The 16,839-nt window shown below is 38.2% G+C and overlaps 1 protein-coding gene across 2 annotated transcripts; it reads right to left on the bottom strand.

The window, feature by feature from the left end:
* Nucleotides 1-6,885: 6,885 nt before the first annotated feature.
* Nucleotides 6,886-15,941, bottom strand: LOC111245169 (protein FAM91A1). Of its 2 annotated transcripts, XM_022793132.2 has the most exons (13): nt 15,832-15,941; nt 14,959-15,115; nt 14,474-14,625; nt 13,989-14,234; nt 13,451-13,604; nt 11,941-12,223; nt 11,503-11,717; nt 11,117-11,271; nt 10,563-10,756; nt 10,097-10,295; nt 9,657-9,840; nt 8,935-9,404; nt 6,886-8,674 (listed from the first exon to the last, which is right to left on the bottom strand). In XM_022793132.2, the coding sequence occupies exons 2-13, from the start codon at nt 15,113-15,115 to the stop codon at nt 8,585-8,587; spliced, it is 2,499 nt and encodes an 832-aa protein (XP_022648867.1). In that variant the 5' UTR covers nt 15,832-15,941; the 3' UTR covers nt 6,886-8,584. The 2 variants fall into 2 exon arrangements, with proteins under 2 accessions (XP_022648867.1, XP_086836394.1); XM_086980268.1 differs by lacking the exon at nt 8,935-9,404.
* Nucleotides 15,942-16,839: the final 898 nt, after the last annotated feature.

Below are 16,839 nucleotides of genomic sequence, written 5' to 3' on the forward strand. Positions count from 1 at the left end.
TACGTATGCTTTTCCTGTCCTGATGTGTAGTCGTGTTCTGGTGTGTAATTGCAATACTAAATGTGACATGGCGAAAACATTGCGTTGCCGTAAAAGCTGGCATACTAAAAATATATGGAAGGTTATTGAAATAAGATCAGGATACTTCGATCTGGTTGCCAATGCAACAATTAGTGCACGGTTGGTATCGAGATCGCTACAGCGGAAAACGCGCAGGAACAGGGAGACATGTCGAAAAGCACTTTTAGCGATTAAATAAATCGTAGGTTCGCTTGCTCGTACCAAAAAAAAAAGACAGTAATCTCGTCCCCATATCTCGATAGAGCCCAGATGCATCCGTGCATTTTAGGCAGTAAAGCTCCCTTTCTTTCAACTGTCCCGATGCGCGCAAAATCCAATAAAACAGTTAGTCAAATAAAATATGAGTCAAATTCGAAGGTTGCAAAAGCTAGATTCAGTTTAGTAAACTTCATTTACTTTATTTAACTTTATTGGGCCAGGCAGGCCTCAAAGGCTATTATATCGCAACGAAGTTGCATAAACACGCCATTACATATTCTAAGCGTTCTCTCTCTGTCGAGTTATCCTGCTGAACAGAAAATTGAAAACAAAATGCAAGTGGATTGTGGTTTTAAGACAACGCTCGTTATACCTAAGGCTTTGTGACGACTAAGCCTTTACATAAGACCGCATTATATGTACCAGCTTCAGCAAATTATGGGACTGAATCATTAAGGCCGGATAAGCGAACAACTAACTGATTATTGAAAGACTGGGTGGATTAACGGGATTTTCTAGCACGGTCACCCTGCGACAACGAAAAAGGTCCATTACTATTATTCAACATTACGTTATGTACTATATTCGGGTGTTAGTAACGAACAAATGTACCATGTTTGCTTACTTAACGATAAGAACATTTTGACAAATGCTGCAACGCTGTTGTTCATGCACGACTATTAAAAATCCCTGATTAGGTTATATCAAATATCTCTTCTACACTGATAACGTGGAGTAACTTTCGAAAAACTAACACAACAGGATAGACAAAATCATCGTGAGTTCAGCTCGAGAACGGACTGATACAGGCAAAGCAAAGCGTTATGAGTATCCACCACCTCGTCTGGCGAATTGCTTGTTTTGCATTACATTACAAATAAATTATAGGAACCATTACAATCTTAATGCGTAAAAATATTTAGGCAAAAAGTATCGTATTGTAATGTATGGAGGTAGATCCTTACAAATAACCAGTTTATTAATATTGGGAACTAGGCGTTGGGCAATAGACACTAACCGGTTATCAGAAGCCTGAATGATAGAAGCAACCATGGTAATAACAGTATCGAGATGACGAAAGCGTGCAGTAGCTTGATCGCCGGGACAAGCGACAACCATAAGGGTGGTGTAACAGAGCGTTACTTTTAAAGATGAAGAACTTCGAGGACAGGAAGCTTTACACATATGATTGCATTAGATTATAACATATTCAAATCATTTTTCCGCTGTTTCGAAATAGACCTTTTTTTTAGAGCAAACCCCACCCGACAATAAATCGACACTGCTGTTTTGCTATAAACCTATAGGTGCTTACTCAGCTCGTTTACGAAGCTTCGTTTATCTAATAACATAAAGAAAATGCCCGAAAATGAAAAGAAATTGGCCGAGGCGCAGTTTACCACGCGGTGCTCACCACGCATCTGTATTATTATTGCTTAATCTGTCCTACGAGCACTCGGTAAACGGAACAAAATACGCAAAATCAACTGGAAACCTTTGTGATTTTAATCATTGCTCAGCAACGACGAATATTTCTCCCCAGTCAACTTCTGTTTGGACAAGTTAATATCGTTTAACAAATAAGTATCTTCCGTTCACTTGCAATAATATTTGTCACTTTACAATTTCTATGATGAAGATATTACGTATCCATATTTTTCTGATCAAATGTGAATTTAGCTCGTATCATAATTGCTTCATCATCCCCCTTAATTATATTCACGTTACGCTTGTTTCTGCAACGTCACCGGCTATTAGAAGACTGCCTGAATTTAAGCAGCTTTTTTTTACATTCTTCGAACTTCTTTTGCAACAAAAAATGTGAAGGCTTAATTATAAGTGTTTAGCCTAGGATGTTATGCGTTCTTCTCACTAATCCGGTACGAGTTGGACCTTTAGATGTAACAACAAGCTGCTTTCCATACGAGCTTAATAAATGTTCACGCTTTTCAACTTCTATTCAGACAGCTGCAGGCGATGGAAGATATTTATCTTTCATCGCCGGCTGAAATCACTTAATGATTGCTTTCGTACGATATTGTCGTATGATCGGCCGCTTTGCTGGCCCTATTGTATCCATTTGTTTCCTCACCTTTTAGGATATTTAAATATGTGTTTTTCGTGTTTTATGTCTAGTACTTGAACGGTCAGGCATTGCTTTGAACGACTAACTTCCCGGACAGAATAAAGTGTGTTTACACCGGGATTTAAATTCAGACTACGGCATACACCTGATCTAGCAGGCAAATACGTTATATACTGCACGGGGGCCGGGCTTAGAACAGAAACTCGTCATGTACAGGTAAATAAGAGATTGGCACTAAATACTGAATAAACCGTTACTGTGTAGTCTTTAAAAACAATACCTGGCACAAAAGAGAGTTGCAGGCACAAAAAAACAGGCACAAAACAAAGCTGTGCAGATATTTTTTCTCGGTAATATTTATAATAGCTTTATCTTTGTAAAAAAAAACCGTGTAAGACCCTTTTTTCAAAGATATTTAAGCTAAAAAAAGCAAGAGTTCTGTAGCATTTAATACTGACTCGAATAAAACATGAACCAATCCTGTAATATTTTCTATGTGAAATAATTTCCAATGATTAGTCAGGCGTCGCATTAATTTCCTGTTTAAAAACAAAACACTGCACAAGAAACAATATTTCCAGTTTCTAATCGGTAAAAGTACACAAGATCAATCCACAAGACTGATCGTTGTTCAACGATACAGATAAGTACATCTTGATGTTATGTATATAATTTCCCTTAACAACACACAAACGTTTTTAATATTGACTGCCTTCTAAAACCACATCTTCGTATTCTCAGTTTCATTAACCTGATCGTATGTTTTACAGATATCATAATACCGTATTGTATGAATAAATCCGTAAAAGAAGCTTACAGATGCTTAAAAAAAGCCTCATATTGCCCCCCGTGGGTGAGGACTTCAGCCGGTGAGCGTGTCTGTGAGTTAATAGAACTAGTTTGTACCATATTCATGCGGCAGAAACCGAGTACATCACCACTGAATTTGTCACTTCGTAGGTGAACAGACCGTCTCCAGAGTTCTGACGATGAAAATGCACGTTTATCTTTTTCTAGAAAAAAAAAAAAAAAAAAAAAAGATACTCTAAAAGATTCATTCTATTGCGGCCTATAGTTAGGCTATGTCAATATCAATTGTGTTGTTGTTGCTCAGTTCTATGGATTTGATTATTATTAAATCGTGCCAATTTATGTAGTTTACGTGTCATTCATTTAAGCTCAACTGACAAAGCGAACGTGTACGTAATGTAAACGACGCAGTTGTTTTCAATTCGTTGTTGACTGCCTTTCTGTAGCAAGCCTGTGTCCTAATTAATGTGCAGACAAAGCCTAACCTATTGTACAAACAATCGTTGAAAATATTGATGCTTGACAGATAGCAAACTGGGTATTATTGTGAATATATTGCCAATGAATTAGCTGTTCATCATTGCGGCACGATAGGAAAATTTGAACGCCAAAAGCTGCAACCGATCAAACATCGAAGGCATAAAAGAATTGCTTTGATCTACAAGAATGAAAGAATACACTTAACTCACGCCTGTTTTCGGTATTGCATTGATCATTTTTTTTACAGGAGATCCACTCTGGTTCTTGATCTGCTTATAAATAAAGGACATAGATCTCGAACTTACCCAAAGTTGTAAGAAGAAAAACTTGTCGTTCTTTACATACCATATTGAGCGCTATCAAAGCAATACATGAACATTATCCACGACGACGACGGTTAAAAACTTGTTTTTCGGTTGTGCCGCGGTTCCCTCTTACAGTCATTCCCTACCACAATGCAACATTAAAAATGTGCATACATCGGATCGCTTGTGGGTAGTATGACGCTACGTATGAACACGACGTTATTATTATAATCTTTCTATAATAAGGTTTAAGAATATGCTTCAACATCTTGCCCATTTATGCGCAAGCATCTTCTGAAGACAGCTTTATGGGGTGGTCTGGCTAATTAATCCAAAGCTCTTGTTGTCATCATATGGGCCACAGCCTGGCACTACCACTATCTATAACTTCTTCATGCGCAGCGCCGATAACTTTTTTCACTGTTCTATTGCTATGAAATATTATGTTAAGGCGCTGATTCACAGTTTGAAATCAAATGTGCCTACGCTTGATTTCTAACCTAGACCACTTCACTAAGTGTTCTTAAATTCGATGGGCAAACTGTACCATCATGGGGATAACGCAAATACATGTCACAAAACGGTCACAACATGCATCTACGATAAAATCGTTTAATAGATTTATGATATGCGTAAGTTTGTGTGGAAATTTAGTAAAGTAGAACATTGAATAAGCGTTAATCTACAACTTTATTAGCTAATGAGATTTCACAAATGCTTACATAAAGCTCTTACGTATCTACGGTGATAGGCTGAATATTGTTGTAAAAAAAAAATAGAATAAAAGCAAAGATATGGTGCAGTGTTGAAAATCAACCCTAACTGATTAAGCTTTTATCTTTTAGGAGCGAGAGCGCTCGGGCGTCTATCAAAGACTGGCAAAGCAAGGAGGACTTTAATGGAAGATTAGCTAGTTGCTGGTGCAATTATTTTCCCAATAGAAATTAAGGGGCTGAAGACTTCAGAAGAGACTACAATACTCTAGTACCTCAAATACAAAAAAACGAGTTGCTATGAAAAAGAAGCATTACTATAGCAGACCAGGGTTAGGATAATGCGCTTCCTGTTGATGCAATATATGATTACTCAAAGGACGTGTTATAAAATTTAACAAATGGGTTCGCCACGAACTGTGTTTAGAATAGGGGAAGCATGTATGTCTATTAAAAAGCGCTCCCAAAATGTTTAGTTTAGTGCGTAAACAATAGAAGAGATCACATATTAAAATATGTACACGCTACTTTCGGCAAGTTCCTGGAACCAGTAATATCCGCTCTGACATGCAGAAATTTTTGGAAAAAGTCAATCTACGCTTATATTTGCGTTTCAACGCACAAATAAAATCGTAGATAACGAGCAGTTTGAAGGCTTTTGTTCAAGAATCCATGCAACTCGAATTCTAATATTTGCCTAGTCATTGTATTGTGTTATAATGTATAAAGCTCGATACAGCCTGCACCGATAAGCACGCTGCATAGAGAACTAGCACCTTCACATTGTAATTTCCAAGTAGAAATATATATTATTTATTAAAAATCATAGTGCTGACTACATATAATGTACATCCCGCTCTTGGTTGTTGAGGCTAGTTTTTAAGAGTTGGCCAAACGATTTAATTGCTCCAGGGTAATAAAATGGAAGCCAAGTAGTAATAATAATGTTATTATGGCAACATGCCTAATATATAATGGCTTATTTTAATTAACAAAGATGTCATAAAAGCTATCCATTGGTTGACCCATTATTCCATAGCTTATCTTTCTTTACTTACGGCTGTATTATAAATAATGCGTAAATATATGAGACCTTTCTCTCACTAGGTGGAGTTTCATTTAGTAGCTCAAATGATTAAGAAATACGTGCCCGCTTACTTTTTGCCAGGATAATAAAAAATTTATTCCTGTGACAATAAGTAAACATGCCATGTGTCCCCCATCATTGTTCACAACTTTCTGCCATCTGTTAATCAATTGTTTCTTTCTCACTAGAAATTTTAGAACGGTATTGAGGGATTCGTCCAGCCAGGTTTTGAGGCTCTTCACACGGTAGAATGAGCAGTTTTCAACTTCACTTGCTATTAAACATAAAATGACCCCGTAAAATACGTCGGGGCGAGATCCGGAGATTCTTCTTGAATGACATTTCTGAAAATTTCTTTGTACCTGGAGGGTGTAAGGAAATCTTTTATTCAGAGTCAGGAGGGCAGCTTTGATGATGTTTGCCGTGTAAAGCCTTGGCTCGTCATAAAGTCAAGTAATCCGATTTTGTCGGCTCTTTTCTCTTGAATACCTCCAAGTCAACACAATAAACAATAAGCAAACACAATTGTCTGGTTCGCAGGAAGCAGTTTCCGGTGGATTAAACCTCGCAGTCATTTTGGATAGGGATTTGGTGAGATACTAGACATTGGCTATGCTTCCAGAGTAACTTATATTAGTCTCTGGTTCGTGTTGATATATAAACATTGCCTATCATCATCACAATTCTAAGCAAAAATCGACCACTCTGATCGCGTGACACTCGACGGCGGGCGAGATACTGAAATATAATATTAAAATATAATCTCTTGCTAAATTTAGAAAGTTAATGAAGCGTTTGTCTAAGCCCCAAAAATGTTAGGCGGAAAACGATGGTCATGCGGCTGCAACCAGTCGGCCAATTTCTTCTGGCGGCTATTTTCCTTCAAAAGTGTTTTTAGTTGTTATCAAACTCAGACGGTCGGCCAAAGTGGATGACATTCTTTAGGTCCCATATTTTGCAAACTATTCTTCTTCTAGCAGTTCTTTTATCACTAACATCGTTACTGTTCATTAGCTTGTTTCGGCAGCATTTTGAGCTCGAAGAAATGCGTAGTATTGAAATGAAAGTCAAAAACGCTAATACTAAATTGTTAATTTACTTATACTATAAAGAAATGAAATTAACTGTAAAACACACACAAACCATCTCGGTGTATTTTATTGGCTATTAGGTCATAAAAATACTCTTTGAATAAAGTACACGGACAGTGCTACCGAACATGTTCTATGTCGTTTGTCTTCACTCACCATTTATTTCTCCATTGCATCTAATTTTTTATTACAATAATAATTCTCCCTTTTTTGGTATGTAGTTGTGGTCATATGCACTCTACTATTGCACTCCTTCCCTCAGTCTTAAAGGCCATTATTTCACCATCACAGAATCATAAATACATCATTACTATTGATATCAATCACCGCGGTCACTACATAATCAATATGTATATCCACTTTTTAATTCTCTTTTCATGAAACACTGCCTATTATGTCTATATTATATTTGCCATTCATCTAACTATATATAAACATATTTATGTATACCTCTACAGGTACACAAAATTGTAATTTTAACTAACATTTTCTAAAGCACGCCACGTTTTTGTTTGTAAATCAAATAATATGAACGAACGGACGTCAGCTTACTTGGCAATGTTCGCTCAGCGAAGTTTATATCAACGATAAACGTCGTAAGAGTAACACTTGTTACTGATGTACTTCTTACATTGTGGAATGTGTGTCACGTTAAAAATTGTGTTCTGTTCTGTGTATACTATCTCAGATCGCTTAATTCTACGATCATATTGAATGTCACGTCGTAAAATGATAATGTGGTTGTAAAAACCATATCGTCGAGAGCATATAATAGCTTATTAAAATCAAGTCGGAAGATTTCGATTTGGTCAGCACAATCATAACTGTGCGGTCAGCGAAGAATACGCAGAAAATAAAAATGCATGTTCAGGTGAATCAGTTGTAAGGATTATTGTTTTGTTTTAGATGTACTTAGTCATAATTATTTAATTCACAATTTCTCTACGTCGGGTTGGCTGCAAAATAATTAAAAAAAAAAAGGTAAAAGACGCTGTAGCCATATATTTATGTGTTAACAGCATTCAAGTGCATGCATACGTTTGAGGGCAAGCGATAGCTAAAAATGCTGCCTTATTAATAAATCTAATAAGGCAGTAAATCAAATAAAATACGAAGGTTGCATGAAGAAATTAAAAAAGTGTAAGCCCTAACTCTTTTGCGACCTTACTTAGACTGAATTTGTTAAACTTATGACGGTGAACACTGTAATCGTGCGGTAACACTGTACAACGCGGCTACCGGTAGCGATTTCTGACATACCCGTAACGCTCTGAAAAGTACATATCTATCTGTTCCAACCTTTGCCCAAGCTCATTTCAATATTTTGTACATAATGCGGACATTTTTCGCATTATTTGTTCTACAAGCAGGAATAAAACAGTTATAAATAACTAATCCGATTTCAGCTGAAAGCTATCCAAGTATGACAATTTTTGGCATAAATTACGGAAACGCAAAAAATGTCGCAAAAAAGATTAGCATGAAGGCCGCATTCGGTAAAACGCTTTTTGTCTATTTATATATAAATGTGTGCCGTGTGTATTGTTGGATTTATTTTTGTACTCGACAAGGATGGCTAACAATCAATTAATCGGCGGTGTTCCGGGTCAACAAATTGGCAAGGGGCGAAAAATAGGCCACGTTTGAGGCGACAGGTGATGACCATGGGTTAAAGACAAATCAACAAAGGCTTGGGGAAGGGAAGGTTATAACTGGACTGGGCAACTCGTGCGTTACAGCGTCCGCAGCATTCCGTCGCTGAAAATAAGACCTTCTGTAGGGAGAGGTACCATATCGCTCTGCTGATCCAATGAGCAGTCGCCCTGGAACGAAATTCATACCATATGAACGAATTAAACGGCGACTTTTAATAAGTACGAAGGGTCAAAAATGTTGAGGGTCTACGAGGCTCACTAAGCTTGAAGTCACAACATTCGCGATATTCCTCTAGGAATTCAACGTTTTCCTGTCCACTTGCATGTTCATGTCTTTCTGCACCCGTTGCTTCATCATACCCGGAACTTTCAGAACATTGCGGTATCAATCTATTGCCATTATTAAAAAATCGCGTTTTTTTTCTTACATGGTGTTGATCGATGAATTCTAGTAGCTTAAGCGCTAGCTTCCTCGAGCTTTGAGTCAGCCTTCGCATGGCATCTTCTGTGCATAGACCAAATTCGACGATTCGCTGACACACACGTTCGTTGAGCTGTGCGTCAAACAGCGGAAGACCGAACGTGCAGTCGAGTAGTACATGACCACCCGATGTAGCTGACACGCACTGTTTGTTACTATTGGAGAAAGTGCTTGGCGTATCTGGATGCGCCGAAATTAAGTTCGGGCCAAGGTCAACTTCATTATGTCCAGACAAAGAAGCAGTGCTTGATTCTGTTATATTACTACTAGTATTCGTTCTGGAAGATACTCCTATGCCACTGACTTGTCCGCTATCCCGGTTTCGAGGACAAAGTAACGTGATGTATCCACATTGATGGGATAAGTCTAGTTCCGTGTAAAGTGTTCGAACACACTCCAACGAGTACAGCTCATTTCCTTGAAATGAATAACTTTTGTTTGTCATATCAGGGACAGGTACAAGAGGCTATGGCGACGAAACGAATTCTTTAGGTATATCGATCCTTGTGCTATAATAATCTTTAGTGTTTTCTATCTGTGCAATGATTCTGCTAAATGAAGAATACGGAAAAGTGCAAGGAAGTACGATATTGGAATAGTTGGAGTACAAAGCTCATAATATGTAACACTTCACCAAACTTAGTACTTTAGATAAGATCAAATACGTACCAGCTTCAACTTCCTTCTGCAAGTCGAACGGGAATGGAAGATAAGCTTTGTCTTGTTGCAGATCATAGGCTTGAACCATCGAGGCCGAATAAGTTAGAAACTCATTGATGGTTGGAAGGCTTGACGCCGACACTATGGTCGTAGGATCGTGACCCCAATTCGTTAACGTGATTTTCTCGTAAGGCTATCAACAATAACAAAAGAGGTTTACCACTACTGTTGCATATTTCTTCGTATCGAAATATGAAATCTGGAAAAAAACTTAATTGGCCGGGACTGAATAATTATTTATTCATTTCACGCAAAATTGGAGGTCAAAGAGAAAAAAATAAATCAACTTTGTTCAACACCATTTCATAAAGGAGATACAGTGCTGCCGTGAATGCATATAGAACAGTCGAAACAATTAAATTAGGCTATACGAAATATATCTTTCTCACCAATAACTCTCGGGGTAGTTTTCGAAGACGGCTCCCTCGTGTAAGTAGAACCGAGGTGGGACCCTGTCGAGTTAAGTTATAAAGAAACAACTTAAACCACAGGGAGTTCACTTCGGGAATAGGTGGGCCCAGATGACACGGAGAACAACCTGTCACTGGGCGAACTTCCTTCGACAGAGGCGCCATTGAGATCAGCAAACTGCAAAATGATGAAATGTTAATAAAATCAGTGGTGCGACAAGTTAAATATTGCAAGATGTAGTTGCCGTTTAGGTTCTTTATGGCTATGTCACTACCGATAGTAACCAAGCAAAGCAGATGTTCTCCCTGCAAACAATGTGTTACAACAACTAGTAAACTACTGTCCGCCTAACGACGATAACTAACAAACTAAAGCTAACTAAATGTCGTATTACAGAAAATTGTCAAAATCATCATAATTATGTACATGTACGGCCATGCATACTTGTAGTTTTTGTTGAGGAGTCTTCGGCACGTGTCAGTATCGAGGTTTTGAAGAGCTTCACATCGTACAAGATCGAGTGGCAACGGAGGGTCGAACAGTCTAATATTGTAGCGCAAAAATCGGACGGTATGCGATAACGCGACGGTATGTTCATAATAACGAACTGCGTCACCTTCACCGGTTTGCTCTTCAACCTGGAAACGATGTTAATTCCCAGAAATTATGTCATAGAAATATATTACGTATAAAGGAACGTAAATGCTACTTTTTAGGCGGACGACATAATAATGTGATGACGGATCGCTCAAGCTATCAGTATTTTGTAGTTTCTAATAAGTACGCCTTTTTCCAAATTCGTAAATGAATATTGCGCATATGTATATATATATATATATATATATATATATATATATATATACTTGTCTACACTTTTTGCTTTTCTATTGTACATAAATATATATTTAGAATAGAGCGGACGTTACAAAATGGTCCTGTTATTAATCGTAACAGCTTAGTCCTGAGTATTTGCATTTTATATGGAAAGCACTACACACCTTATCGAGCTCGAGGATAAATGAATCGAGTATTTCGTCGGAAAGCTTGCCAACCTCAAACATGGTGACCGCATGTGACTTGAGCGAGGATGACAAATTGCCCATCATCAGGAATGCCGTTAGAGTCGAATCAAAGAGAAATCCGATTCTTTTACCTAAAGGGAAACCATATCAAATTAATACCCCTGTTGCTGCATGCTTATAATTATCCAGCTGCGCAGTTTTACAGAAGATATTTGTTCCGTTTAACCAAAAATAAGAATACATCAAGAAATACATGGAGAACTTAATATTTAAGTTCTTACATTCAAAATTGGCCTTCATTTCATGAAATCAAGTTTATTGAAAGCATAACGACTTTTGGTCGACAAAAAATAACCGCAGACCTTTTGTGGTGTCCACGTGGTGAAGCGAACCGCTTGTTGTGTACGGACTGCTCTCGGGCGATGTATCTTTGTGGGTGCCACCCGAATCACGTTCACGCGAATCCCGTCCCGTGGCGGAATTACTCACATGCTCCACGGACGAGTCTGACTGCTGTTCAAGTTCGTCATGCAGAACGCAGATAAAGCCGTCTACATCGTCTGACGAGCTACTTGTACTGACACAATAAATATAACGAAAGACTGGATAACTAATATGAGCATTGAAGCACCTAGATTAAAAGTGCAGTTGTGTGAAGTCCTAATAAGCAATTTACTGATAGTGAAAAATAACGCGTTGAGAAAAAGATTCTGGCCGTCTATTGGAAGCCCTAACGACACCCTTTCTTAGATTTAAGTGTCTTTCTATCATGTAAAACATTAAAGAGAGTAAATGCGTACTTATTTCCGCCATTTCCTGATGCCCCTGGAGGCTGTTGTAATGGGATCTGTGGTTTCCACGATGGGTGAAGGTCAACCTTGTCCTTTACATTCTTTTTATGCGCGAATCCTAACCGGCAATAGATAGATACTGCGTTTTTGATTAACTGTCCTTCGACCTGTAATACGCTACTGAGCTCGTTTACCGGTGTCCGTTCATCTAAAGACACAAAGGTCTTGTAGAGAAGGTTTTCAAGAGGATCACCCGAGACGCAGTTCATCACGAAACCCTCCAGTGGTGGTACTGCATATGTTAGCAAGGGCGGAAACATCGTACCAAAAGCACAGAAAAAGACGTATGCTAGACAGAGTTGTAAAGTAAGCAGAACGTTCAATTTAACAAGAAAATATCGCTCTATTCGAATTTACCTTAGGGCATTGACCAACGTGATTTGGCGTGCCAGAACTTATGTGGCTAGAGTGTTGTGACAAGAATATGATGAGACCATATACTCTAATGTCTTCCTTCGTCCACATTACTTTCGTAAGTAAATGGGTAGATTGCTTTCAGGTGATCATGCAGTCTCTGCACCGTGGTAAAGGTCTACATCACCTATCTATTAATGTATCTTAATATATTTATCGTTCGCTGCATTGGTCTCATATGAAATCCGTTTTTAAATAATAATTAAAGGTACCTTTTTGAGGACTTGTTCGTTATCTTTTAGATGCGCAAAAGTCGAAGCTGGGGGGACCTACATTTTGATGCGCACTTTCGTCCATGATTTGTTGTTCTCATTAAAAAATATTTGTTGTACAAAAAGGCCTACCTTGGGAGCAAGCTTGGCACGAATCGAAAGCTGGCATTGACCTCCATCTAAATAAATCACATATTTCCAAATTTAAATACTAAATCTACATATAAAAAACAAAACAAAAGCGGCAAAATCACTATTTTTTTTGTCGTTTAAAGAATGATAACATTTAGGGACACAGTCTCGCTATTGCCGTATAATTAGACAACAGCTCGGTTACAGCCGCAAACATTGTCATACATGTCTCAATGTGCTCCGCAGTTTAGCAATATACTTAATCAGTGCAGCAGTTTGGACATTATTTACAGGGCCAACTTGGCTATGAACACGGTTCTTTTTTTTAATAACTATTTACAGCACATTAAACAGGTGTCTACGTTCAAATTATGAGGGTTGAGTTGGATTGCTGATATTAACCAAGAGTCGACAGCAACAGTTTAGAAACATAATGACGATGGCCAGCAATAAGCAGCTTAGGTCGACGGCAACCGTCCAATTTTATCAATGCTATATAACTATATTACACAGATAGGCAAAAATCAGATAACACAAATATACAAACAACTAAACATAAATACTTTTCGCAGGATAATATAATGTTACTAATAGCACTTAAGGAATTAATTTTTGAACGTAACACCTTCAGAACAATAAAACAACAAGATTACATATATAAGTGAGCTAAATTTTACAGAGCGATTTGTCAATTCACATACCGGCTATGTAATCGTGGTCGTCTATTGGGACATCAAGATAGACCAGCCCCCGTATGTACAATGCTTTGATTACGTCGACGTCATGCTCGCCACATTTTTGAGGTCCCTCGTCGATTAAAAGATCGATCATACATTTTTCCGGAGCAGAAACTAGCTAAAAATTTTAGCAAAGATATTATACACACTATCTAAGCTTAATAACTACTTCACTTTTCAACCGAACGACCCTAAAGAAAAAGCCCTTGAGTACTTAGCATTTTATAATACCTTGATTAGAGCAAATTTCAAAGCAATTAGCGGAAAGGTACGCAATAGCCAGATAGGAACTCCTACTCTTAGTGTGCGGAGTCCAAAATGTATTATTTATAGGCACAAGTTAAATGATTTAAAAAGTATGAAGGTAAAAAAGCCTTTCACAAATCTTTCTGTGTGGACCCCCGGCTCCCTAAATCCGTTCGGGATCTGGGTACTACCTCTGATGAAATTAGTGTTCAATAAAAACGAATTTCTTTTATTTACTGTAGGAAAGATAACGTACCTTTACGTCAGTTTCGGTGATATAGCCGAGATGAATGATCCACCAAGGCTCTATGGAAATTTCAATAGGTTTTGGAGGAAGCACGGAGCGAAGATTCTTTTTTTTGAGTGAAAAGAAACTTTTAGTAGATTTGCACATATTTACTAGCTCAATATACTGGTTTCGCCCGATACCCAACAATCGCAGTACGTCCGCTGCTGTGAAATTCGGTAGCGAATCGTAACTCTTTTCCTGCGTCATTATATCCTGTAAATGCATAATTTCAAAATCATAGTAAAAATCCTTGCACAGCTTAATCCATATGAAGTGTCGTATGAAACTCGACACATTAACTATGAGCTACTGATGTGGCTGGGTCAAGGACGCGTTATTGTAGCGTTTATCTCCAGACGCCAAACGAAAAGAAATTTGTGTTCCTATGTACGACCAATCTAGAACGTCCTCTCTGCAGGCTAAACTCTAATGCAAAATAACACGCAACTAACTTGCATAATAGAAATGTAGTACTGGAAAGGTGTAACCCGCATCTGAGTGACGATAAAATCGCTCAAATGGTATGGGTAGAGCATCAGGTGTTTTCGGGAATACTCGAGCAGCGTGTCGTAGTAGGACCTTTCGTCTCGATGGATGCGTCGCACTAAAATTATCCAACACCAAGGGACGAAGTTCATACGATTAGACATGATATAATATTCACCTAACGCTAAACGAATATGTTAAGATAAAATCTATACACGTATCACAATAGAACTTATGTAATCCTGAATACGGCTAATAGCGCAAAGCCCAATGGTGTTTTATTGAACAGAAATCTCGAATCACCTAATGGTCGAACGATATTTCTCCCAGCAAGAAGCATATTATAGGTTATACACAGCTGGCAAAGCAATTGTACCCTGTGGCTGTAATAATATCTGGAAGTTTGCAGGTACGCCCTATAAGCTTACGCTATTATTTCGCACGTACATACCAAGGTTTCCGCGGTGTTTTAGTTGATTTCGAATAGAATATTGCATGACATGCTTGTCGTAGTCTGCCTCAGAGTTTCCTAACGCTTGGCGTACGGCTGGCGCTACGCGCGACCACGGAGTGTTCCGTGCTATCGCGCTTTCTACTTCGACGTTCATCTGTCATTAACATACGAATAAGCGTTACAAGCAAATGTTCAACCGATTCAACATCCATACAAACGAATGATTTGTTCTTATATCATAGCTTATCCACATTCAAATGTGGATAAGGTATGATATAAGAGATTCATCAAGTTCTTCATCAAGTCGCTAAACTGTCACTGACCTAATTACTACATTTAGTTAACTATACATATACCATGCATGTACATCGGTACATACATGGTGCTATCATTCTCATAATAATTATCACCAGTTTATGAGGCTTGCCGAGAGTATCCATATGAGCATCCTCGTTTCAACGGTTTCATTAAATTATCACTTTGTATCGAACCGATACACTGAGATTGTTTTGGATAACTCAGTTCTACAGAGCTATTACTCCGATTGGTGAAGACAATATAATGGTGGAGAAGACAATATAATGATCGCATTCGATTGTTGTTTTTGCTTATTTATCTATTCGTACATCGCAGTGCAGGCCATAATTGGACATGCTGGCGCAGAGCGTCTAAATACTGTTAGATAGCTATTTCTTTAGTAACCATGTATCAAAAAATTAGAAGGCCACATCACAGAAGCGATGGGTACAGCTGTTCCGTACGTCCCAGAGTAAACTTTAAAACCTTATTCAAAGATGCCAAAGTGATTAAATTAAAATTAAGCTAATGAAATCTTCTATTAGAACTTAAAGTAGTCAGTTCAATACATACCTCGGAAGATATATACAGAAGAAAACCTTTTAAACTTCTAGAGAACTGTTTCACTTAGAGCTGACATGTTTACCAAAATGCATTAGAGCTCGGACGCTATTCGACAGAACTCGCACCCTTAAGAGGCGCGCGAGCACACAAATTCAAATGGTTTTCTATATAAAAGGAAACAATGAGTTCAAATTAATGGTATAAATATTATCTAATTATAGCTTTGCGTATTTTCTATCTCAAAGTGGAAGATTCTAAGAAAGCAAATCATTATCATGGTGGCGAAGGTTTAAAGTAGAAATACTTAAGCACATTTCAGTGAAGAGTGATGAGACCTGGCTGTGCTATTAACACTTCGACATTCTTTAAAAATTTGGTTGATACTGACACACGCAGATTTAGTGTTCATTGTCATCTGACAGAGGTATAGCAACAATCTCCCTAATAATACTTTTAAAAATGGCTTACGAATCCCGAAAAGGGGTTTAGCCTTATCCGGCCACGGCTGAACTTCTGTGACTTAGGGTGCCATTATAGCCTCGTAGAGTTCTTACGACGGATACTCATAAAAGACAACGTAAGAGAATGTCGGAGTACTTTTTTGTTCAAAGGGAAGGTTTGATGAAAGCAAATGATTACGCATCTGTTTTGAATTAATAAAATACTGTTTTCGTTAGTAATGGGCCAAGTACGGCTAATAATCTTGCCCTCGTAATTATTTTCTTATATACATATATATATTTCGTAAGGTTGTGCTCGCGTCGTTCAGATACTAATCGTTCACCTACTTTTAACAACCGCCACAGTGCAATCGGCAAGTTTGTTCGTACGATATACATACGGACTCGATCGAGCCCGTCAAACAGATGCGGGAAACAAGCTAACGCATCTTATCGGATACCAGTGAACGTAGAGCGTTCAAGCCAACCAAGGTTCATGGAGGTCAGTACAGGAAGTTCCCCTGCAGGCTCACCGAAGGAGGCCTGCAGCGTATTCGCTAGTTACGCCTATCTTCAG

The sequence above is a fragment of the Varroa destructor genome, unplaced genomic scaffold, assembly GCF_002443255.2.
Source record: "Varroa destructor unplaced genomic scaffold, Vdes_3.0 BEIS01000002.1, whole genome shotgun sequence".
In the NCBI taxonomy this organism is placed as follows: Eukaryota; Metazoa; Arthropoda; class Arachnida; order Mesostigmata; family Varroidae; genus Varroa; species Varroa destructor.